Source organism: Pecten maximus, chromosome 8, assembly GCF_902652985.1.
Source record: "Pecten maximus chromosome 8, xPecMax1.1, whole genome shotgun sequence".
In the NCBI taxonomy this organism is placed as follows: Eukaryota; Metazoa; Mollusca; class Bivalvia; order Pectinida; family Pectinidae; genus Pecten; species Pecten maximus.
The window spans coordinates 17,999,710-18,025,685 of record NC_047022.1 but is presented as its reverse complement, the minus strand read 5'-3'; the positions used below and the strand labels follow the sequence as shown (position 1 = coordinate 18,025,685).

The 25,976-nt window shown below is 36.7% G+C and overlaps 2 protein-coding genes across 2 annotated transcripts; one reads left to right on the top strand and one right to left on the bottom strand.

The window, feature by feature from the left end:
• The first annotated feature begins 4,013 nt into the window (after positions 1-4,013).
• Positions 4,014-19,468, top strand: LOC117332933 (argininosuccinate lyase-like). Its single transcript, XM_033892012.1, has 17 exons — positions 4,014-4,246; positions 7,333-7,411; positions 7,902-8,009; positions 8,906-8,992; positions 10,032-10,115; positions 10,314-10,468; positions 11,333-11,410; positions 11,908-11,985; positions 12,157-12,209; positions 12,723-12,785; positions 14,289-14,403; positions 14,806-14,890; positions 16,240-16,299; positions 16,517-16,600; positions 17,012-17,092; positions 18,354-18,460; positions 18,811-19,468. Exons 2-17 carry the CDS (start codon positions 7,367-7,369, stop codon positions 18,950-18,952), a joined length of 1,425 nt encoding a protein of 474 aa, XP_033747903.1. The 5' UTR covers positions 4,014-4,246; positions 7,333-7,366; the 3' UTR covers positions 18,953-19,468.
• Positions 19,469-22,556: 3,088 nt separating this feature from the next.
• Positions 22,557-24,377, bottom strand: LOC117332167. Its single transcript, XM_033891052.1, has one exon. The coding sequence runs from the start codon at positions 24,375-24,377 to the stop codon at positions 22,557-22,559; it is 1,821 nt and encodes a 606-aa protein (XP_033746943.1).
• Positions 24,378-25,976: the final 1,599 nt, after the last annotated feature.

Genomic DNA, 25,976 nt, shown 5'->3' with positions numbered 1-25,976 from the left:
GGGACGTCTGATCTAGATATCACTGTCGGGGACTTCAGATCTGGATATCACTGTCGGGGGACGTCAGGTCTGGATATCACTGTCGGGAGACGTCAGATCTGGATATCACTGTCGGGGGACGTCAGATCTGGATATTACAATCGGGGGACATCTGATCTGGATATCACTGTCGGGGACTTCAGATCTGGATATCACTGTCGGGGGACATCTGATCTGGATATCACTATCGAGGGACGTCTGATCTAGATATCACTGTCGGGGACTTCAGATCTGGATATCACTGTCGGGGGACGTCAGATCTGGATATCACTGTCGGGGGACATCTGATCTGGATATCACTGTCGGGGGACATCTGATCTGGATATCACTGTCGGGGGACGTCAGATCTGGATATCACTGTCGGGGGGGAGTCAGATCTGGATATCACTGTCGGGGGACATCTGATCTGGATATCACTATCGGGGGACGTCAGACCTGGATATCACTGTCGGGGACGTCAGATCTGGATATCACTGTCGGGGGACGTCTGATCTGGATATCACTATCGGGGGACGTCAGGTCTGGATATCACTGTCGGGGGACATCTGATCTGGATATCACTGTCGGGGGACGTCAGATCTGGATATCACTGTCGGGGGACGTCAGATCTGGATATCACTGTCGGGGGACGTCAGATCTGGATATCACTGTCGGGGGACGTCAGATCTGGATATCACTGTCGGGGGACGTCTGATCTGGATATCACTGTCGGGAGACGTCAGATCTGGATATCACTGTCGGGGGACGTCAGATCTGGATATTACTATCGGGGGACATCTGATCTGGATATCACTGTCGGGGACTTCAGATCTGGATATCACTGTCGGGGGACATCTGATCTGGATATCACTATCGAGGGACGTCTGATCTAGATATCACTGTCGGAGACTTCAGATCTGGATATCACTGTCGGGGGACGTCAGATCTGGATATCACTGTCGGGGGACGTCAGATCTGGATATCACTGTCGGGGGACGTCAGATCTGGATATCACTGTCGGGGGACGTCAGATCTGGATATCACTGTCGGGGGACATATAATCTGGATATCACTGTCGGGGGACGTCAGATCATGATATCACTGTCGGGGGACGTCAGATCTGGATATCACTGTCGGGGGACGTCAGATCTAGATATCACTGTCGGGGGACGTCAGATCTGGATATCACTATCGAGGGACGTCAGATCTGGATATCACTATCGGGGGACGTCAGATCTGGATATCACTGTCGGGGGACGTCAGATCTGGATATCACTGTCGGGGGACGTCAGATCTGGATATCACTGTCGGGGGACGTCAGATCTGGATATCACTGTCGGGTGACATCAGATCTGGATATCGCTGTCGGGGGACGTCAGATCTGGATATCACTGTCGGGGGACATCTGATCTGGATATCACTGTCGGGGGACGTCAGATCTGGATATCACTGTCGGGGGACATCTGATCTGGATATCACTGTCGGGGGACGTCAGATCTGGATATCACTGTCGGGGGATGTCAGATCTGGATATCACTGTCGGGGGATGTCAGATCTGGATATCACTGTCGGGGGACGTCAGATCTGGATATCACTGTCGGGAGACGTCAGATCTGGATATCACTGTCGGGGGATGTCAGATCTGGATATCACTGTCGGGGGACGTCAGATCTGGATACCACTGTCGGGGGACGTCAGATCTGGATATCACTGTCGGGGGACATCTGATCTGGATATCACTGTCGGGGACTTCAGATCTGGATATCACTGTCGGGGGACATCTGATCTGGATATCACTGTCGGGGACTTCAGATCTGGATATCACTGTCGGGGACTTCAGATCTGGATATCACTGTCGGGAGACGTCAGATCTGGATATCACTGTCGGGAGACGTCAGATCTGGATATCACTGTCGGGGGACGTCACATCTGGATATCACTGTCGGGGGACGTCAGGTCTGGATATCACTGTCGGGGGACGTCAGATCTGGATATCACTGTCGGGAGACGTCAGATCTGGATATCACTGTCGGGGGACGTCACATCTGGATATCACTGTCGGGGGACGTCAGATCTGGATATCACTGTCGGGGGACGTCAGATCTGGATATCACTGTCGGGGGACGTCAGATCTGGATATCACTGTCGGGGACGTCAGATCGGGATATGCCGGCACTTGTCTGTGTAAGTATTATATTTTATATCATTTACATTAGTTTTGTTTACTCATTCTGTACCCAGAGTTGTCGTTCCTTACACTCACTACCAACTGGCGTTGCCTATGTAATGCACATTGACACACTTTCTGGAAGTGATGCAGTTGAAAGAAGTTGCCAGATACCGGAAATTGAAAGTCATACATAAGTGTATATATATGCATAGCAAACAGATTTCCCGTTGTTGTTAAATTGAACACTATAAATGTTGGTTATACCAAATGGTAACTGTCTTCGTACATATTATGACATTAATCTTGTTGGAGTGTAAAGAGGAAGAAGTTACCCGGCGCCGTAGTGTACGGTTTGGGGGCGTACATTTTTTTCTGGAATGAACTTTTGTGTTTAGGGTGTTCTGATGAAATTCTTGGTTTAATGGTCACTTGGCAAATTCAATATTCTCGTCTAAGGAAATTCATTTGGTCAGTGCTTGGAATGTCTACCAGAGGCGGAGGGGTCCGCAATGGATTCTGGGAGAAATTGCAATGATTGCGGTACCTGTGGTTTCATGTCGTCTGAGTGAAGGAATAAAATGTCGATAGATGTACATTGTATATTAACATTGATGAAATCTACACCCTTTTTTACAGCCTGATTCATTACACTACCTGTGTAAATGATACTGTCTATATATGGATCTCTGATATGTTATTTGAGCTATCTACTTATGCATTGTCATTCCGTATCCTGTTGTATAATTGTGTGTGTGTACATGCAGGTCTATGATAAACGATACACTATACAATAAAATGTAGTTTTTTTTTAATCTTTTTGTTTCGTTAATGTTAAATATAACGTCCGTATCAACATGGTAAAAACAGTTGAATTTCGCTAAATATTTAACAGACACACAAATCAATTAATAGTTTATATCTATATATATGTCTATATGTGATTGTGTGTAATTTACCTGTGTCTTGATAAAGGGGCAGATTGCCTCGAAAATTCGACAATTTACTGTCGTTATTACTACTTGACAAACTATCTATTTCTAGTAATACGCATCCAGCGAACGTCTGTTTGTTAGGACCCAGTACCTATATTGGATCATACCGTCGTTATTACTTACTAGACCCTATATATATATTTACATTACACAAGGTATGCTGATGTTACATACATTTCCTGATAAACCAGGCCAAATTCGAAAGTCATGTTCAGGACATGAAGTCACAGGGACACGTTCCTATGACCCACAATGGAAAAACAACCCGAGGAAAATCCGACATCATAAATCACGTATTACCCACAATGAAAATATTACCTTATAATCCGACTACTACATTGTACATAGATCACTTCTCAAAATGAAAAAAAACAACCGATAAGATCCGACACCAAGACCACTTTTAAGTGATGTAGGGGTCGAACTCTAGTGTTTTATTTTCCCCTTCTCTCATATGAACGTGTCAACCCCTTGTGCATATAGCCAATTGGTCCAGTCCACAGGGGGTCCACAGGTCCATAGAGTATGTATTTACACTTGTCGACCTGGTAGGCCTGAGCTATAGTTTTATGAATGCAACTTTAAAGATATGTTGACATATCACAGAAATATCTTAAAATGTACAAAATCCGTATCACAAATGAATTTCTGATTTTAGAATTTGTCCTTTAATTTTAAACGAGGTTACTGTATTCGCCAAGATACTATTTTCAATGTCACTAATTCAATCTTTACGTCTTCATCATATTATTGTAAATATTGCCACCTGTTCCTGGTCAGTAATGAATTAACAGCCAACGTGCTCAGAGCGAGCTTGACTGTGGTCCAGCAAACATATGGCGGGGAAATCGATGGAGGTCTAACTAACCGTGTGCGTCTGCTCCATATATAGATATCGGCAGGTTTGGTACAGCGACGGTACAAGACACACAGACACAAGGACACTAGCTACTGATGGGTGACACCAAGATAACACGTACACATATACACCCTAAAGGTACCAGATACATCTGACAACTTACCTGACAGTGTCACGGTCACAGGGAGCTGATATTGTCACCATAAGGTAGGTACTCCATCTTCACATTGCCTAGTGTATTTACATAGAAGGATTCTAGGTCAAAATCCGGGTGTATCGTGTGCTCATACGTCATATATATCCCTCGGACAGAGACAGGAAAATGGTCATTGGTATAAATGTCAATGATACGTATAATATACACATCACCCTGGTCGTAACGCCGTCTATAATGTTCTAAGGTAACACATTATCGAGGACGCATTGGTCTTGTACTGCGCCTTAAAGGCACAGGGGCCTGATGGATACATTGTATGTCCGATTGTTTACAGAACAATATTACACGTTTTGAAGGGTTTGATCAATGCACAGGGACTTGACACGAATTCCTAAGACACAAGCCATATATGTATGGGTTTACCTTCTGTCTAATGATAATGTTACACTCGCGTAAGATGATGACCAAATACACTTAGACTAACAATTAATCTGGTCCCTGTGCTGAACACGGACTGATACACTAACATGACTAGTCAGATTTTACTAGTACAACACAGATGTGAATTTTTACCTGTGCTTTGTTGTAAACAATACATTCATTATAAAAAAGCAAACGGATTTACACTGAATCAAATCACAACACGGCCATATATTCTACAACCCATCCTATAAGTTTATGACATGGAATGAGTTGCGTGACTAAATGGTTTTTACACGTTTCATGTGACTGCACCTTTACACACATGTCGCGGGTTTATTTTGGTTAATGTATGCCAAATTTACTGAAATACTATCGAATATTGTGTGCTTAAAATATATACATGTATGTATATTATATACAAATACACATGTGTGTGTATATATATCTCTTTCAAATCAATGAAATCATTTCACGGTTATACGAGAAATAAATCCGAAATATCTTTCACACCAACGAGATATATCTTTCAAATCAATGAAATCATTTCATGGTTCTACGGGAAATATCTTTCACCCCTACGTTCGGAAATCTAAATAATTTCACGTATATTCATAACCATAAACCGATAGGTGTTAATGTGTCTGTCGATCAAATACAAACAGAAGATTTCAAGAGTTTTTTTTTTTTTATTTCACTCTGACACAGATTCAAGTGTGTGAGTTTCAATGTATAAGTGGGAAATTACCTAGATAAGTTACTGTATAGTTGTTAATTTTCACGGGCTAATGTTTCGCGGTGGTCACAATTTGACCTAGTTCTCTGGTATTAAATTTCGCACAACAACGGCTGATTAGCATTCAGCAGTTAACACTTTAAACATTTGTGTGTATATAAAAGTATTCCTTGGAGATTTTTTCGCGGTATATTTATTGACAGCGAATATAGCGAAATTAAATCCCCGCGAATATTACTAAAGATACTGTATAGTTACAGGTGCATATAGAAGGCACACTTATAGAGCACAGCAACCTGAGAATTTGTTACAGTCTACGCAAAGGGGCATGTCTAGTCTTATATTAAAATATTCTTAATATATAAGTATTTCTGGCTATTTTTTTTTATATAGATAAGACTATACATGCCCCTGTGGTCTTCGTGTATTTGGACCTCCCCTAGTGTGTATACCACATTTTCAGACGTTCAAATTTCGGTAAAACTGACACCCTCTGTGTTTATCATCATAGCTACGTCTTGTCCATGGACTATTAGTTGAGCTGAAGCTTTTCAGATGTGTCGGTTACAAGTGAATTGGAATTTCGTTTCGCTGGCATTCCATTGACCTTCTGTGTGTCTTTTATCACACATATTTGATATGTTCTAATAAAAATTATTCAATATCGAAAATTTACCAACCTGATTATACAACGCAGTTATTGTACCCGCCTTTTAAGGTCCATTTTCTTTTCCCTTTTCTGACATTCCTTCTAAATTTTTGAACAGAACCCAAAACTTGTATCACAGGAGAGAACTCCACTCAACAAACCGAATGTAAGACTGGATCACGGATATATTGATTTGGATATAAACAACAGTTTTAAAAGAAAAGATAAAAATCTCAAAAGTCGCATGTTAGGAATCATACAATGGGTACATCAGGTACCCCGGAATGTAATAGTATAGGTCATTTCTGAATCTCTGAATCTACACCTGTATATCTTTTGTGGTTTTATGCGAGGCATATTTTTCTTGAGAAATTTTAGTATTCTCTGCTTTGTTGGGAAGAAATTCTGATCTTAATAATTTATAGCAGATAATGATACAAGCTTTTTGTAGATTATTTGGTCTCGTCGTTTTCAACGTATGAAATCTAGACTTAATCAATAGATTCTTATGCCAAATCATGGTATTTGTGCTCCTCTGTTTGGCACAATGCATTTAATTGTATACTAAGACGAATAAACCCCGCAAACCATTTCGAGGAATGCCGTTACTTTAACTTTGATTTGATATCACTGACTTAGTGTTTGATAAATATATAAAAAAAGAATAAAACCTACTTCCGGAACACCTGGTTGCGTTACCATCGTAAGTTTCCCATTGTACGTTTTCTATGGTAACCATGTTAGTTATTCCGTGTACATTTCCCATGGTAACCATGTTAATCTTTCCTTGTACGTTTCCCATGATAATCATATCAGTCTTTCCTTGTAAGTTTCCCATGGTAACCATGTTAGTCATTCCTTGTGCGTTTCCCATGGTAACCGTGATTGTAATTCCTTGTATGTTTCCCATGGTAACCATGTTAGTCATTCCTGGTACGTTTCCTATGGTAACCATGTTAGTCTTTCCTTGAACATGTCCCATGGTAACTATGTTTGTAATTTCTTGTACGTTTTCCCATGGTAACCATGTTAAGGCTTTCCTTGCAAGTTTCCGATGGTAATCATGTAAGTCCTTCGATGTACGTTTCCCATGGTAACTATGTTAATCTGTCTTTGTAAGGTTTCCATGGTAACCATGTCAATCTTTCCTTGTACGTTTCCCATGGTAACCATGTTAGTCGTTCTCTGCAAGTTTCCCATAGTAACCATGCTAATTTTTCCCTTAGTCACATTTTGCTGTATTTTTATTTATTTAAAACTTTTTCAATACCGTTTTGTTGTCTTACTGCGTGTAATGACAAATGGAATAGTATGACATTTTTATCTTGTAGTTAGATACAATCTGTGACTGTTTCACCATTACGAATGGAAAACCAAAATAAAGGTCCTGAAACTGGAACAAAACAAGAGGTATCGTATGGCTACTCAGTACTATATATAAATGTGTTTATGAATGAAATGAAGTTATTGTATACTGTAGTAGCAGTCATTTCACTTCTTTATATAAGAAAAAGGGATACCTACCCTGCTTTTATGTATATTGCCAGGATCTCTCATTCATTGCATACTGTACTAACTTGCCATCAATAATATAACGTAACGCGTTTATGGACATTTTTAGATATTATTTGATTTATTGTGAAATTTGTCATTTGTGAACACAATATCCGGAACATGGGTTTCTATGAAGAAATTGAATTGTATGAAGACATTGGTTTGGATGAAAGCACTGGTTAATATAAAAACACATTGGTTTGTCTGAAGTCATTGTTTTGATTGGAAATACTGGTTTGTATGGATATATTGATTTAAATGAAAAGATTTGTTTGTTTGCCTGTTGATATGATATACCAGAGGGAGATTTGTTTCTGCACTAATAATGATTGTCATATCTACACAGACGGACAAGTTATGGGGAGGCAGGTTTACAGGAAACACGGATCCGGTGATGGAAGCATTTAACGCGTCCATTCATTATGATAAGCGGATGTGGCATGCGGATATTCAGGTTTGTTAATTTATATTTCAGTCGAATTTTAATTACATATATTTAATTATAATGTTATTACTTATTTTTGAATATAGTGTTTACATTTAAATAATTCCTTATTTTTGATTATAATGTTTACAGTTAAATAAAGTAACGAACGAGAGAGGGAGAAATAAAATATTATCGGTATTAAAGAAACAAGACAGAAACAAAATAACGAAAGGCAATAAGACAATAACTAAAGCAGTGTGAGAGAGTAATTATAACCAAAACAAGATATTTGATTAGATATTTTTTTTATTAAAGAAGTCAAAATATGAAATATGATACTTCCTGAGGACACGAGATTTTTAAGATCAATAGAATTTCAGGATAATAGGGTTCTCAGGGGCCGCGGTGGCCGAGTGGTTAGGTGTCTCGACATTTTATCACTAGCCCTCCACCTCTGGGTTGCGAGTTCGAAACCTGCGTGGGGCAATTGCCAGGTACTGACCGTAGGCCGATGGTTTTTCTCTGGGTACTCCGGCTTCCCTCCACCTCCAAACCTGGCACGTCCTTAAATGACATTGGCTGTTAATAGGACGTTAAACAAAAACAAAACCAAAATCTCAGGAAATATGACATGCTACCTGTTTTGAGAGAATATGGCCAGATACAGCCATTACCGGATGCGAGGAGAAAAATCCGGACAGACAAATGTTGAGAGAAAATGGCAGGATACTGAAAATATACGTTATTGTAACAAACATGTGTAGCTTGACGACCATTACCATTTTTGAATTGCTGTTTTTGCGATATCCGGGTTATATTCACATTTTGTGGAATATTTTTTTTTCAGTCTTATCCAGATTATTGATAGTACATTGATATATTGTATACTTTATCTAACTTGTTGTCTTTTTATGTTGCGGCAGGGAAGCAAAGCCTATGTTTCCGCCATACAGGAAGCCGGACTGGTCACTGTGGAGGAGAGGGACGCCATTCGTGAAGGACTAGACAAGGTCAGCATGAATCTGAAGATTGAAATACAACAATGTATCATTTCATTGTAACACAAATGTACAACAATGTATCATTTCATTGTAACACAAATGTACAACAATGTATCATTTCATTGTAACACAAATGTACAACAATGAATCATTTCATTGTAGCACAAATGTACAACAATGTATCTTTTCATTGTAACACAAATGTACAACAATGTATCATTTGATTATCTAGGATATAATTTTCAGCAATACATAAGGCCGATCAGTGTTAAAAGTGTTTATCTACTAAAATTCAGGTTCTATGTCTGTATGTGATCGTTTGTAATTTAGTTGCCTCTTGCCTCGAAAATTCGACAAATTACTTGTCTGAAAAATAAATGTCTGTACTGTCGTGGCCAATTATTTATTTCTAGTAATACGAATCCAGCGAACATCTGTTAGGACCCAGTACCTACATTCATCATGTCTATTGGTCCATACAGTCGCTATTACTTACAAGACCCCATCAATATATTTCCCTTTGATGAAATGCGTGTAGAATGTGTTCCCTTTCCAAGGCTTTGATGAGGCGATGGATTTCATCATGAAATTGAAAAAGTTTTCTTAGATCCTTAAGACTTTAGCAAAACCTTTTGATGTTTAACTAATTTCATTTCAATATCCAAGAACCACCACATTTTATAAATGATGTTTCACATTCAATTAAATGACGGTCCACAGGACTATGCGACCTTGTATTCATTAATTATGAAATTGGTCAAGTTTTTCTCAGATCTTAAAGGCATTAACAAAATCTTTTGATGTTTAGTAAATGATTTCATTTCAATATCCAAGAAGCACCACATGTTGTAAATGATGTTCCACATTTAATCTAATGACGTTCCACAGGACTATGCGACTTTGTATTCATAACCACCACGACAGTCATGGCATTATTGTACGCGAGAACTTCAACTTAAATGTGAAAACTATTTTAGATTATATGTATAGCTTTACGACTTACCACCTCACGGTGACCACTTGTATCCTATGTGCTTATATATGAAAGATTGCAGAAGAATGGGCAAACAACAGATTTGATATACAGCCAGGCGACGAAGATATTCATACAGCAAACGAGAGGCGCCTGAAGGTATGTTATATTTAATTAAACAAATAACATGACATTATAAATTTTAAAAGGTTGCATGTTGAACTGATATATAAACTTCAGTATTCAATATTTGTTTCTTTTCAGTATATTGTTTAATATAACTAAACCGATCTGCATGATCCATTATCGACTGTATATGACAAGCACCACTGTTATCAATACTTATTGCTATGTCAGGAGTTGATTGGACCAACGGCGGGAAAACTTCACACTGGCCGAAGTCGGAATGACCAGGTCAGCACAGACATGAGGCTGTGGTTACGTGGCGCTCTTAGGGAGCTGAAAACATGTGTCCTCGACCTTGTCAAGGTCATGATCAACAGAGCTAGACTGTACGTAATACTATTCAAAATTACCTACTGCAAATGAAATATTTAAGCGGTATATGTTTATATTTTAGATTTTTTTTTGGAAAGAAATCACTAATCAATGATTGCTCTAATTGTAGTTTCCCTTTATTATTTTATCATGGATGCGCCAAAACGATATAACGCTTATGTGTTTGAATGTGTTTATGCACTAAAATTTCATTCCGCGAAAAATAAATACATTTTCAGTATTATCTGTTGTTACCTAAATGTGTTGTCACTTTTCATTTTATTACTGTATTTTGTTGTACGTTTTTGAATATTTCATTGATGCAATCTAGGATGAAAAATTGGAACAGAAAATAAAGCCATATCCATTTGCCATATCATTCATGTTTGCTCAGATGCTGTGAAAATTGTTATATTATTTTACGCGAGTTGAATCTTAACTTTTCATTCTACTGTATAGTTAAATTTTACAGGGGCTAATATTTCACGGTTTTGCCGGTTGGACAATGTTTATGGGTATTAAATTTCGCGCAACCACGCCTTGCAAATTTCCAGTAGTAAAGGCTGTCATACCTTTGCGTAGATATCTAAATATTCGCTGGATATCTATTTTTGCGGTATATCTTATGAACGCGAAATTATATTCCTCGCGAATATAACCAACTACTATTTTCCCAAATATATTTGATAAGAAACCTTTGAACATATGGTTTACCATTCCCTTTCTTTGCAAATGGAAATACTCAACACATGTGGATTTGGAAGCTCTATAATGATTTGAGAGATAATTTATGGAGTAAGAAAACTCGAAAATAAAATTTCTTCAAATATATTTTAGCGCGAGTAACGTAAGGTTTGATTTATATTTGTCCAATATAGAGAGATTGATGTACTAATGCCTGGGTACACACATCTACAAAGAGCTCAGCCAATCAGATGGAGCCACTGGTTGCTAAGGTAACCGTTTCATTCTTATGTATATGTTTCATTTCACTTTCTTATATTGTATTCACTTCCTTCCGATTGCAGAGAGAATCCCCTTATTTTGGTATTTTATTGATGTGATTATAATGATATTGTTTTTTTAACTTTGTGCACTTTGAAAGGCTTCAAAATATCGATATACACAATAACAATCCAAAGTTTAATGTCTGATTTCTTCGATGGTAAAAAGAAAAGCTATTTCATACTTAAAACTATCACATCGTTTTCTCTTTTGATGTATTTTCGAAAATAAAGTTTGCTCTATTTTCTCATGCTTGACTTTATATCAACTGTATGAATTAACAAATACGACCGTTAATTAATTTTTTTAGTTCCTCATCGTCAAAACTTTAAATTTACTACGCTATTGTCAATTGATTCTGTTACGAGAGAAAAAAATGAGGGGTTTGACGAGTTGATTATAGACAAAAAATGGCATGTACTTATAGTTTTCATTTAATTTTATCTAGCTATGCTTGGATGTTAAAAAGAGACGTGGAGCGCCTGATAGAACTATCTGAGAGGGTCAATGTTCTGCCACTCGGAAGGTACGATGTTCTACAAAATCATCTTGTGCTGTGTTGCAATCTAAGAATGGTGATTTGTTCATCTGAGAACAATGAACCATTATTGACCCACATTTCGAAATAACAATTGTAGTACTTCTTTCAAAAAATTATATATTGCATTTGAGGAATGTCATCTTTTTGTCTTTCTAGTGGGGCTTTGGCAGGAAATCCATTTGCTGTAAACAGAGACTTCCTTGCAAACGGTAATGTATCAAACGACAGGAACACACTAGTTCCCTGGCACCGACCACCATTATTTAATTAACACATGATGATATACTAAGTAATAATATGCCACTGTGACATCCCATTGCCAATACATTATAAATCAAATTAGGGACGTTAACGGCGATGATGATAATCGTCCAAATTTTCTTGCCTATACTTCGGAGCTTTTCTTAATATTTAGGATAAAAAATGTCCTTGACTCGATTATAACCGGAACAAGGACGTCATACCCCATCAATCAATCAATTAAAAACATTTTTACCAAATTTAGACATTACATGATAACGCGAGATGTAAGAAACATTTTGCCTTTTAGTTTTACTTCTCTTGTCAATAATTGGAATACACAAAGATTCGTTGAATTAATCAGAAACCAATTTTTCTTTGTACGTTATCGTCATTTCTTCGGAAATACATAAACCTTTAATGAAACGACAGCGCACTTCAGAAAAGGTCCTTAAAAATCGTTTATTTTTGTATTTGTTCAGAGCTTGGATTCAGTGACGTATCAGGGAACAGCTTAGATGCCGTCAGTGACAGAGATTTTGTGGGTAAGGACACAAACAATTAGGTCAGAATTTCGATGATCTGTTTCAAAATTGTGTAACATTAAGTTTTATTATTATATAGGAAGTTCAGATGTTGTTTTGGAGAACACGTTTTACGAAGAACTACAGTTTTAATGCCGGTGTATAGACTAGCCGATTTGAAGCGCTATAAATGTATACCATTTAGGAGGCATGGCGGCCTGGTGGTAGAACAAAGGGGTACGTGACCACGTTAGCACGAGTCCTGGCACGAATGCTGCGTTGTATCTTTAAATAAGATACTTTACTTCGTTATGTTCCAGTCAACTCAGCTTTAGATGAGTACGTGATCTGGCAGTACAAGAAATGTCGTGTGTAAGCTGTTAGCGCCGAAATGGCAGCTCCGGCTGTATGCTCCCCAGGGAGTTGGAAAGGCATTGGCTGGTTCTTAAAGGCCCAATAACCATATATTATAATTTGTAAACTGCTTTGAAGACGGCTATGTTGCTGTGATATAGCGGTAGAGAAAAGCTCCAAATAATAATAATTATTTATTTAATTATGTGTAGTAAATGCTATATACTGCGTACCATGAACTTTTACCCTAAGATAACTGTGCTGTATTTTTAATGAATACTTATATTATATTAGTGTTTTACTTGTTCTTGGCGTTATATGTTAAATGCAACACAGTATTGAAATTATCCAACATTAAGCAGGCTATAAGAATGATGTGTTTGTTTTTACATGTGGATTGTGTACCTTTGGCGAATCTTACAAGAATAAAACAGCTGTGAAGTTGTGTTTTACCTTCAGTACTCGTCGTACACTATTTTTGTTAGGTCACATTCCCCCTGGAGAGGGGGTAAGTTTTACTATACATGTAGTTTATATAGGAAACTCACATATTTGAGTATAATTTGTTTTATTTTCATTGGATATTGGTTAGCATTTGGTCAGGGGTACATTTTCTCAATGATATGTTTTATCAGAGAATGTCAAGGTCAAGCCCATTTTTATGAGGTCAAAAGTAATTCAAAAATAAAAAATCTCAAATTGAGTTAATTTTTTCATCTCATATGAAAGAACATGATCCAGTGAAACCTGTGCTCTCCCCGTAAGATGATACAGATTATTGTTTTTAAATGTCACTCCAAGTATCTGCTTTGCCGCTCCGCGAAGAGCATCTCAATATTATTACTGTACAGCGAAGTACCTGTTATTTTAATGTCACGCTGAGTATCTGCTATGTTAATCCTATCGTAATTTTTTTGCATCGTTACAGAGGATTATCTACTATGAAAATGTCATTCTGAGTATCTAATATGTTGTTCCGTGAAGTACATTTGAATATTGCTTCAACGAAGTACCTGACATTTTAATGTCGCTTTGAGAAATAGTATCTGATACTGTACTGAATGGAGTGCATTTTTCTTTGTATTGTAACAGCAGAGTGCGTTTTAGTTTTGAGGTCATTGTTGTGTCTGCTATTTCGCTCAGTGGAGTTGATGTTTTGTATTATTACAGCTGAATTCCTGTTCTGGGCCTCTATGCTGGGGATTCACCTGAGTCGGTGGGCTGAGGATCTTATTCTGTATTGTAGTAAAGAATTTGGATTCATCACATTATCTGATGCCTACAGGTACATACTGCTAATATAATATATATATATATAAGCTATCCAATTGATTCCTAAATATTATCACAAAAATTGTAATTGTAAGTAAAGTAATATATATTGAGTCGTAAACTTTATATTTGCATATGCGTTTCAAAGGTATGGTATTTTTCATTAACTTTTGCTATCAAATAGATATAATTGATTCATGTCGGTAGACATGTCGAAGAGGGAAATGTCCTCATGTTGATACGTTTTTGTCCATTCTGATGGATTTTTTTTCGTGAAATTGAAAAAAAGGGAAAAAAACAACAACCAGGTAACAGGTACGGTGCTGTTTTTTACACTGAAAAAGAAAATGCTGATACAAATAATAAATCAAACATAATAGGTATTACTATAATATTGCTTTACTCATCGTTTTAGCACGGGAAGCAGTCTAATGCCACAGAAAAAGAACGCAGACAGTTTGGAGTTGATTCGTGGAAAGTCAGGAAGGCTATTCGGACGGGTAAGAGCAATTGGTAACGTAAAATCTCAATGTATGTATCAACAAGCACGCTGAATTATCATTATAATCATACATATCTAAAACATAGTTATCAAACAATTTGTTAAAATGTCACATATGAAGGAAAGCCTTAAAGAATCATTAAAACATTAGATATTAATACATGTCAATATCTCGATGTTCGTTTGTATGCCTACATTTTCATTTGTCACCAGCTTGTTCACGTTTTTAAGACTTTCCATAACCTGGTTTTTATCTGGATTTATACTTACATTACGTTTGTAGACGACGCTGATCTTTCCGGGGCACGTGGTCTTATCATCACTGTATTTTTCAAGTAAATCTGTATTTTGAATTAAAGATTTTTCTCTCGTTTTATTGATTTCGAAATTTTAGACTTGGTTTATGTTTGTATTCTGTTTGGCAGTGTTCTTTTGCACTCGTTAAAAATATTAAGGGACAAAAAATACATGGAGAGTAACTTTGCCCTTGACCTCTGGAACATGGTCACATTATGAAAATGCTATATTAATGATGGAATGAAAACTAATTTTATTTTTGAAACATAGTTAACTATCTCTAATGCCCCAAAATATTGTGTACAAAATGTAATGGTAATGATACGTTCAATGTAATACCAACAAATATTGATGTGGCCGTAAAGTAGATATGGTACACTCCATATACTATCGATATAAGTAACATCCCTGGAATGGAAATGGTTCGTGCCATATAATATCACCAGGTAGTGGTAACCATTGGACACTTCAAAACTTGCTTCATCCAAATTAGAAATACTTATAAGTGTTTTGATGAATATTACTGAATCATGTTTGTCTCGCTTGGATTCTGTTTGAATAATGACACTGTTTAGAATATACACCCATACTTCACATTACTTTGAAATGGAAAATTGAATATTAAGAAATTTACTGTATTTTTTAGGACTATTTCCTTCTGATCAAGATTCTAAAATTTCGTTGTATCTTTTTTGAGTTTCCTCAGTCACAACCTATGTATCACTGACAGGAAGAAACATCAGTATAATGCTATTTTACTTCACTTTGGCTCTTCTGTATTCAACTCTCAACTTGTATTAACTCGTGTTTCTTTTCTGGAACCTTTTGGTAATTTCCGTGAATAAATTGCCGTTCATACATTTCTAGTATCGGAATATATGTATGTAGGTATTTATACTTATAAGTATCCTTGTGTTTCTTTTCTAGAATCTTCTGTGAATAGATTGGCGTGTATGCATTTCTAGCATCTAAATATATGTATGTAGGTATTGGAGACTTATAAGTATCCTTCAACACAACATAAAGTTGCCTTTCATTATATCATTTCAGTGTTCAGGTTTCATGATGACACTAAAAGGTATACCAAGTACATATAACAAAGATCTACAGGTACGTATACCGTTTATACACGGTAATTAGAAATATTCTCAATTTCCCACATCTTGTAAGTATAAAACTAATATTAGGTAAATAGTTTCATTGTGTTTCATGATATACATTTATATATGATGGGAATACAGACTTAACAAAAATTCAAATCCACATTTGCCGTAATAACTCGTATGACCGTAGAGAATAATATGTTTGTTCAATATTATTTCTACAGGAAGATAAAGAGAGTATGTATGATACATATGACACCCTAAGTGGCACACTTAAAGTATCAACGGGTGTGTTGTCTACGTTAAAGGTAAACAAACATGCGCAATATTTTTTTCCGAATTCAACGCTAGTGACAAGCATGCTCGCTTTTACAACGTTCATTTTTTGTTTTACTGAAATCTGGCACGTTAAATGCGAAATATATATGCTAATTAACATTATATAACATATATTATAAATTGGACGAGCTCTAGAAGGACAATACAGTGGTATGATGCAGTTAAATTAATTTGTTATCTCAACTGTGTCTACATAAACTCTATTTGTACTGAAGGTTGTTAATATCTTGTATGTTTATTGAAAAAAATATAATTCCTCTGTCTAATTCCTTTTTACAATACCATATTTATTGCTATATACACACGTTCTTCACGTCACTTGGAAATCTTTTTGTTAGTAATCTTTGTAAAGGCGTTCGAATGTTTTTGTTTTTAAACAGATCCATCCGCAGCGGATGCGTGGTGCTCTCAGTCCAGACATGTTGGCTACTGACATTGCTTATTACCTGGTCCGAAAAGGGGTTTGTTTACTTTAAACATTTTGAGTTTCCTCGGTCGCTTCCTATGATAAAATGTAAGGAACTTAGCACCACGGACGAGACTTAGAAGTACAAAACAGCTGTATGGTGCAGTCTTAATCTTTTTGGTTTACTGTATCTAAATCACAAATTTGTATTGATAAGTGCTACAATCTAACGTGTATCTTGTACAATCCTATAATCCGAGATTTGTATGGAGACCCTTGTACAAGGAGAATAAGACCTACGGAAGAATGAGCATCGTCTGCTTTATCGATGACACCCGCCATACAAATCTAGGTCAAATCCGGTTCATGAGAAATATGGTTGCGACAATGGAATCATATCTCATAAGGAATATATTTTCCAGTTTTGTAAGCAAAACGTACCAGTTAACAACATTAAACGCCGCCATTACGTTTGGCAGCCCATTCAAAATATCGCTGTCTTCTTGTCAAACGCAACGTCATACAAATACGACGTAAAAGTTGATGCTAGTGATTCTCACGCATGAACGGTTTTGTTATTTCTCGTCCTAAACAATGAAATACATACACAATTGATTTCCCGTTGAATATCACATATATTTCAATCGTATGACAGGATCTGTCTTTCTAGTGATATATTTGTGATATTCAACTTTCGATATCCTCTATTTACTTTTGTTTTGTATGATAAGGTACTTGATATGACATACGTGTTCTTATCATTACTCATGTTTATAAAACTGCCTGTGATTAGCCGAAACACATCACGTGGCCGGGAAATAAAACATTATATTCTCTGAGCCGCGCTAGCCAGGGAAATAAAACATCATATCTCTCTGGAGTGCTTGCCGCCATGGCGAACCTCTCTCCGATTCTCACAAGAGTTGTCGTTCTTTTCAGTTTCGTAGTAAATAATGAACATAGAAACATTAAGCATTGTTCCCTAAAATATCTCAAAATTTGAAATTTAATGAACTTGTAAAAAAAAAAAATTGATTGAATTTAAAAGTATTTAATTTGTTGATTAAACTTGACGTATACTTTTTGTAGCAATTTATGGCCCTCTACGTAGGGCGATATGAAAGTTTTGTCTACTCTCAAAAGTCCTTGGGGGAAATGTGATTGTCATTTTACCTTTTTATATGATATGCCATTATGTATTTGCTACCACTAGAGAACCCGATATGCTATGTCGATTTGATTACATTTTACTTATGTTCCATCAGGAATCCTTTATACTATGTTGATCTATAGCATAACATATCTTCTTTTCTTAGGTTCCGTTTCGACAAGCCCATGGTCTTTCCGGTACGTGTGTGGCTTTGGCGGAGAAAAAGCAGTGTCTGTTGTCCGATTTGTCTTTAGAGGACTTACAGAGTATAAGGTTTGTACTTTGAGAAAATCAATAGGATCATCATCAAAAGTCAAATTGATAACACATTTTATTATGAAGACTTGAATTTATAGTTATGCTTATCAGCGTATTGATCAACATTGGAAATTAAACATCAGATAAAAAGGACGCATACTTTGTCATGATATTAGCAAAATCTGTTTGATTCATTCAAACACAGGAACAGACGATCTACTAATTCTATGGGACACTTGGTCTTTGCCACTTAATTATAACAAGGTATTTTTTTTTTTATTTCTTTGACACTAAACTTTTCATTCTTCCGGACAATTTTTATTTGAATTAATTTTGCTTTTAAACAACATGTTGTTCTATTGTAGTCCGTGTGTTGAGAGTGATATTGTTGATCTTTGGAATTATGAAAACTCTGTAGACCAGTACAAAGCTTATGGCGGAACGGGAAAAGTCAGCGTCACTGAGCAGCTTCGGAAACTTAGCACCTGGCTGGAAGGACTTTATTGATTGACATGACGTCACATGATTTTGTAATTAGGATATAATAGTTAGTATACAACCCGTATCCTAAAAAGGTTGCTTTACAGATCAATTTTGTTCTACCGTACTTAAATGGATATCATAACATAATGTATATGAAGTTGAAATGTCTTGCGAGTTTTGAATATGCTCTTTCGTGCAATATATGATTGTTATATTTTTTTAGTTGAGATTTTTCTTTTACAAAACCAATAATCCCCAAACACCGGCTTAGCAGTAATTGTTCAAATTTCTTTGTATTACCATATATACATATATCGTTATAGAGGTGATTAGAATGTGAAAAATAGTAAACATCTAAGGTCTATATGCAAATATTTAAACAGTAGTTAGAGTTTTCATGTTGTTATATTTGGAAATATTGTTTTTATGCTGATAAGTGTTTTAAGTGTTTTAAAAATCACCGACGGACACGGCAAGAAACAAGAGAAAACAAATACAGATTGTATAAGGAAATGTCACAAATAAAACGTCATGATTGGTTAGGTTTGTTGCGTTTTAATCGATCGTAATTAATCTTAAAATTTATAATCAGGGATTTTATTATTAGCATCTTGAACATTTCTTTGACATTTTTGTATGCAGTTATGTTATGATCATTTTCACTGCTTAATAAATAAGAAAAATCAGATTAATAATTAGATTATATAGAAATACAACTAATTCGGAAAACGAAAACTGATCCCCTGACCGTCCCTCCAACTCACTTATCTTTGGCTACAAATCACTAAGCATGACATATACGCAGTTTTTCCAAAAAAAACCAAAACAATTTTTTTATAGTCCGACCAGAATGACCTGTCGTGTTGAACTTTGATTAGCATATTGATAACAGACGAGTCGATAATCATTTAGGGAAGTAGGTGCATTGAATACGTGTGTATATGCAACAGTTTTAAATGATGTGTCGTACGGATTAATTGGTACGTTACTGAAGCACCGGTGATCGTATAACGGGTTTGAACTCGTAGGGCATTTCCCCCAATATAAGATTTTGTTTTGCTTGCGTGTTGTTAAACATGTGCTAGTGCATATTTTGTTAGTATTTTTTTTACATTTGTTGTTATTTGATATGTACTAATCAACGACCACATGGTGTTTTATTTCCATTTTACCTGTATTTAGAGGCACATTGAGCGTGCGACACGGAGACCAGGCGCAATGAGCTTAATTGTAATGCATACTTTTGAAAGGTCTTCTACTGTTCGCTGTTAATCGCCTCAAATCCCTTGTATGTTAATTTGTGAATAACTCAAATCGTAGTGGACAGATCATTTTGCAGCCATGTTACTCCACAACGTGTGCACGTGCATTATCAACTCGATGCACCGAAACATCAATTAACAGGTTGACATACCTATGCACAAATAGGATCGCCTACTTTGAATATTTTACGAAAAGGTCAAAACGACAGGTCATTCTTGTCGGACTATAGAAAATACCAAATACATGTATGCATTAGTTGATGTGAGTTAAAAAAAGAAATTATTACAACATAAAATGTATACAATTTATGTAAGTACACTGGATTACATGAAACCAATCAGAACATTCGCACATCCTCCCTCACTTTCGCAGAGCAATAAATGAATAAATTCCTTACGTTCAAATTTCACCGTAAATAAAAAAAAATATACATCACCTGAAGATACAAAACCCGCAACGGACAGCATGAGTTTGAAATTCACATCCTCATTATCCCCCTAATTTATTACGCCGTCAATAGTGAATTACACAAGGCGACGTCATTTTCTTCAGCCGATGCAAAATGCTTGTTACAAGAAAATCTTTCTTTTTTCAAAGTGGAGGTAAAAATATCGATATGTACTACATAAAATCAAAGCATACCATAATAAAAAAAAAAAACCTTATTAAATATTATTATTTAAAAAACAAAGCAAACACTCGATTCTCTTACCGTTTCCTCCACTTGGATTCAATGCTCAATGTTGTTCTTTACATTAATGCAAATCCACATCAATGATTTCTAAACCGATTAACCTTTAATCAATTAACACAGAAAACCAATCTTCATCATACATGTATGTAATTATTTTCTATAATAGTTATCATAAAAAAGATGCATTTAGTAATTTGATATTGATTGATTCAATAGCAAATATACAAAATCTATAACATATTGGTTAATATGTACAATATTTCTAAGACTGTGAAACCCGCAGCTAGACTCGTTCGCTTATATTTCTCCGTATTTTAAAGCGTCAACCATGTAACAACGTAGATTGGAAAATTTAGGAAAGCTTTATATTAAAAAACCTATGAAACCATACCGGAAGATAAGGCTCGTCATTGAACTGATGTATATAACATATATAGTTTTATATGCATGTTCATTATTTTAATCTGAAGTTAATAACATTTATTTTTGAAAATTTAAATTCGACCCATTGTGCGAAAATTAATCGCCACCAAAGAATATTAATATGAGCAGATAGTTCACGAACAAACAAAAAAAAAAAAAGAAAAAAATGACGGACGCAGCTCCCCGAGGTACCGACTAGCTAATGAATCACTGAAATCGGAATGAGCGATAATATGAGGACACGACAAGATGTCAATCGTGAAAAAACGTGAAGATGAAAGAGAGCGAAGGAGGCCACGTGTAGGACACTCGAAAGCCTCACAGGTTCGCTCACAGGTTCGTGATGAAGTTATGGTCGAATCGAAGCTACACTTGCTTTCATGCTGACAAATCACGGACATTACATCTAAATACTACCTCACCGAACTATAATAAATGATTTTACAAAGATATTTTGTATCTGTCGCCATTTCCTTCATTTACATGCATTCCACGCATACGTTTTGTTAACACGGCACAGAAATGTAAGTTCCTTTGTGTGTGTAATATTTTGATTTACAAGCCATACCTATTACTATAACATAAGTAATCGAGGAAAAACGAGCTATAATTGGGGTTGATTACCACAACAAAAACGATACACATTAATCACTCACTGTACTCTGATTTGTTTACGGTAGTTGACGGTGTTACGTCATTTCTAATAAAGCGAAGGAGGCGTAACGAAATATTTCGGTGCAGATGCACAGCCGCAGAGTTTTGTGGATTTCTGTACAAGTATGATACTTATTCCTTCACAGTTAGTCGCAAATATGAGTGTAAGCTTATTTTATTTATGAATCATATATATTACTGTGCAACTCATATCTGCTGTTCGAACGAAGGAATGTCGCTTTAAGGATAATTAAGATGAGTTTATATCAATACCTATTATACAACAAATCACTCAACAATTTCCTGTAGTGACCACTGCTGACAGCGAAGAAGAAGTGGAAGAAAATATGCATTATCAAATCTAAGATCTTCGACTGTTCATCCTACTACAAAGATGTTTTGTTTGCGATATTTCTTTACTAAAAAATCAGTAGTGTAACAGCAAGGTATCATCTAGTTGAAATAAGTAACAATATAACTATATCACCATCATAGAATTGTTTATGACCAATTCTTCTTTAACTGTCAGGATATGCTCGTCACCTACACAGTTCTTGTTATCTGATAGTGTATATCCAGTTACTCACTTGAATATCATTCTGTCTTATCCAGGAACTCAAAGACCTCGAACAACACGTTGTTGTTATCACATGGTGATAATGATGTTATCAACAACATGTCCTTGGAATGGTCATACAGGACCCAGAGGGGGTCTCTTATTTCACTTTGATCCAGTACAAGGTCACGCCCTCTCTGTCCGTCTCGTGACATCTGAAATACATTGGGCGGAGGGCCGCTGCAGCACACATATATGTTACCTGAACTGTCAAACGTTATTCCTCTTTTGTAGCCACGCTGTTGGTCTTCAAACCGGGACATTTTCTCTCCTTCCATGTTGCAGCACACTATATCCTTACCATCCATGTAGCAAAATTGTTCCAGATCCTGACTTACAGCTATATATGTACACGTTCCTGTCCGGGGTATCCTTTTTTGTTCGGTTCCATCCATTGCCAAAATGTGTACAAACAAATCTGTACCTACCAGTATGGTATTGTCGTGTACAGTGATACCACTGAGGTTTGCTGAACAAGACAGAGGAGGCGATGGAATAGTACTGGTGAGCGTCAGCGTATCACCAGTAACAGTGTGTTTCTGTATCCATCTTTTAGTTCTCACTAAAACCACCCTGTATTTATCACTGTAAGCAACATCACGAGGTCTTTTCATTAAGATATGGTTGTTAAGCCAGTTGTACCTGTCATCGTACATCACAATTTGTTTGTTGGTGTGATCCACCAGCAGCAGACGGCCGTCCGGGAGGACTGTTCCTCCAGTAAACCGTGTTTTCGACCCCAAAGCGGCATTAGTAACACTCTTCACTTTCCTCGTCATAGCTGTCATTTGATCTAAGGTCACAACAGGACCAGTGATGACCAGGGACCCTAGCATGTCAGATGTACTAACGGAATCCTCCATCAAAGACACGTCAGGTTTACCTCTTAGGATGTTTATATTGTCCTCTATACGAGTCCAGGCATTCTGTATGGGTACGGATGAAGTTTCCACTTCGCTGATGAATCCTACAGAAGAGATGGAGTTGACGACCTTTGATACTGAATCTTCAATCTCTAGCTGTAATTGTGTTTCTCTATAATCCCGTATCGAAGTCTTCACTTCATGTAGATGGGATATAAGCTGATTCTTCATCTGTTCCTGAATGACGAACACCTCTCTAGAAGATGCGTAACTTGTAATTGCCGACATGACCTTGACACAGTTTTCAAGATTGATTTGTAACATTTGTGTTTCTTTTTGAAATTTTGATAGGACGAGTTTTCTGTTGCTCCATCGATCTTTTAAAGTGGTCTGAAAACGGCCATGCAACAGATCTAGTCTCCTCTTTGCTTCTGTAATTAAAGTGTCCATGTTATCCAGACTATCAGTGTACTCTTTGTCAACCTTGTCGGCGTGTAAATCCTGTTGTTTGGAAATAACAAACATTTCATTTTTCATATGTTCAAATTCAGGCACAAATGATGCTTCTTCCTTATATTTCTCTACACGCTGCGCGATGTCATATAGGGACCTGATGGATTTACAGCCAGGATGGAGCATTGGAACACAAAGAACACAACATAGATCCCTGTGATACAGGCAGAATAGTTCTAACATTGATCCTTGGTGCTTTGGGCATTCTTCATTAGAACGGCAGTGAACCAGCACTTGATGGCTTGCATCATTAAGATCGATAATTTGGTGTTTTCTAGTTTGTCTCACTTTCCTGTGGGCATCACAGCAATCAGAACATAACGCCTCACCACACTCAATACACCATCTGTTTGCGGACTTATTGACATCATCTAGTAGACAGACATCACAGCGTATTTGATCGGAATCCTTAGTTTTGCTCATCAAGGAATTGTAAAGCGCATTGATTGGCAATCCTTTAGCTATATCACTCAGGGTTTGTATCACGTACCTTCACCGAATATCTACAAGCTGGACAGTCAAATATTTCCCCTGAATCTGATGTTTGTAGCCCAAAAGATTTAATATATGACCTAAGACACTCCTCACAGAATGTATGTTTACACGGTAGCGATCTCGGCGGTACTTGATATACATTAGAACACAACAAACACCTCAAGAGTTCGGGCTCAGGCATAACACTCGCTGTCGCCATGTTAAAAGTATGTTCTCATATAAGGACTTTTCTGTATTATACTATGATCACAGTTACTCCATCCTATCAATACTGTAGTTATCTCTTTGTCACACCTGCCCGTTTGATATCACTGTCGTTCGTACAAATAACATCCGCTATCTTCTATAGAGATGCTATCTAGGGTAGACATGACCCTACATATCACTGTTGGCTGATATTCAAAATGCAAGCGCACTGCCCGGCTGCATTATCTCGAATAACGTATTTCATTTTTTTTTAACCAAGATGACAGTTAGGGTACACTAGACACACACAATATATCTTATCTACATGATAAGCTCATTAGCTACAATGCTTTAACTGAATCTCTTATTATTCGTCAAGACGGTAACGAATACACCTCAGATAGATATCATGGGGCTGTAAACGGGACAGTAAGGAGTGAAATTACATATGTAAAGGAATGTTCTGCATGTAATCACAGCGCAACATATATATCCAAACCCACGATTTTATATGTTTATATCGAGGTATACATTATATACACGTATTTCTACCACAATACCCTGTGTTATTCAACTCTCAGACCATCAGTTAATCATTACATTACAATGATTAACAATATGTTTATACCACACGTGGTATAAACTCTGTACGCATTTTGATTGGCTAACACGGTGAACTTTGACCCAAGCTGCAATTGTTATTGACGTCATCAATAATCTAATGACGTCACATCACCGGGTCCCGAACGTCACCGGTACACTTTATTTGCATACGCGAAATTATACTTGGCCACGTTTCCCTTTGATTCAAGCCGATATTATTGTGGTAGAAACAGGTCACACGACTCGAAATTGTTGGATATGGAATTTATTTCACACTCGTAAGTTATTTTTTAAAAGTTGCAAAAAACACTCGCTAAAGCTCGTGTCTTTTGTAACTTTTAAAAAATAACTTACTCGTGTGAAATAAATTCCATATCCAACAACCACTCGTTGTGTAACCTCTATTTATACCATTTGCAACGACCGTGGACAGGACTTTTGAGCCGCAAGTTATCAGAATATCAAGTTTTGTCGATTTTATTCCAGTACAGGATTTGCACAATCCTCATCACCGATCTCAAAACATACAAAGCCATAGTTCATAATACTAATAATATAGATAAAATGTACATGGTACTATTGTAACATTAATAATATAGTCTGTAAGGTTATATTGATAGTAAAATTAATAGTTTGGTTATACAAATATAATAAGGCCTTGGTTTTTCCTAATTTTATTTCTTAAACGGTTTGTGTTAGCGGCAGATAGCAAATAGTCTGGTAGAGTGCTAAGTATCC

Bases quoted from the DNA above. Each gene is read 5' to 3' on its own strand.
- LOC117332933 (XM_033892012.1), top strand. From the start codon at position 7,367: ATGGAAAACCAAAATAAAGGTCCTGAAACTGGAACAAAACAAGAG. The intron at 11,986-12,156 runs GTACGATGTTCT...TTGTCTTTCTAG, and splicing joins AATGTTCTGCCACTCGGAAG to TGGGGCTTTGGCAGGAAATC. The intron at 17,093-18,353 runs GTTTGTTTACTT...TTCTTTTCTTAG, and splicing joins ATTACCTGGTCCGAAAAGGG to GTTCCGTTTCGACAAGCCCA.
- LOC117332167 (XM_033891052.1), bottom strand. From the start codon at position 24,377: ATGAGCAAAACTAAGGATTCCGATCAAATACGCTGTGATGTCTGTCTA.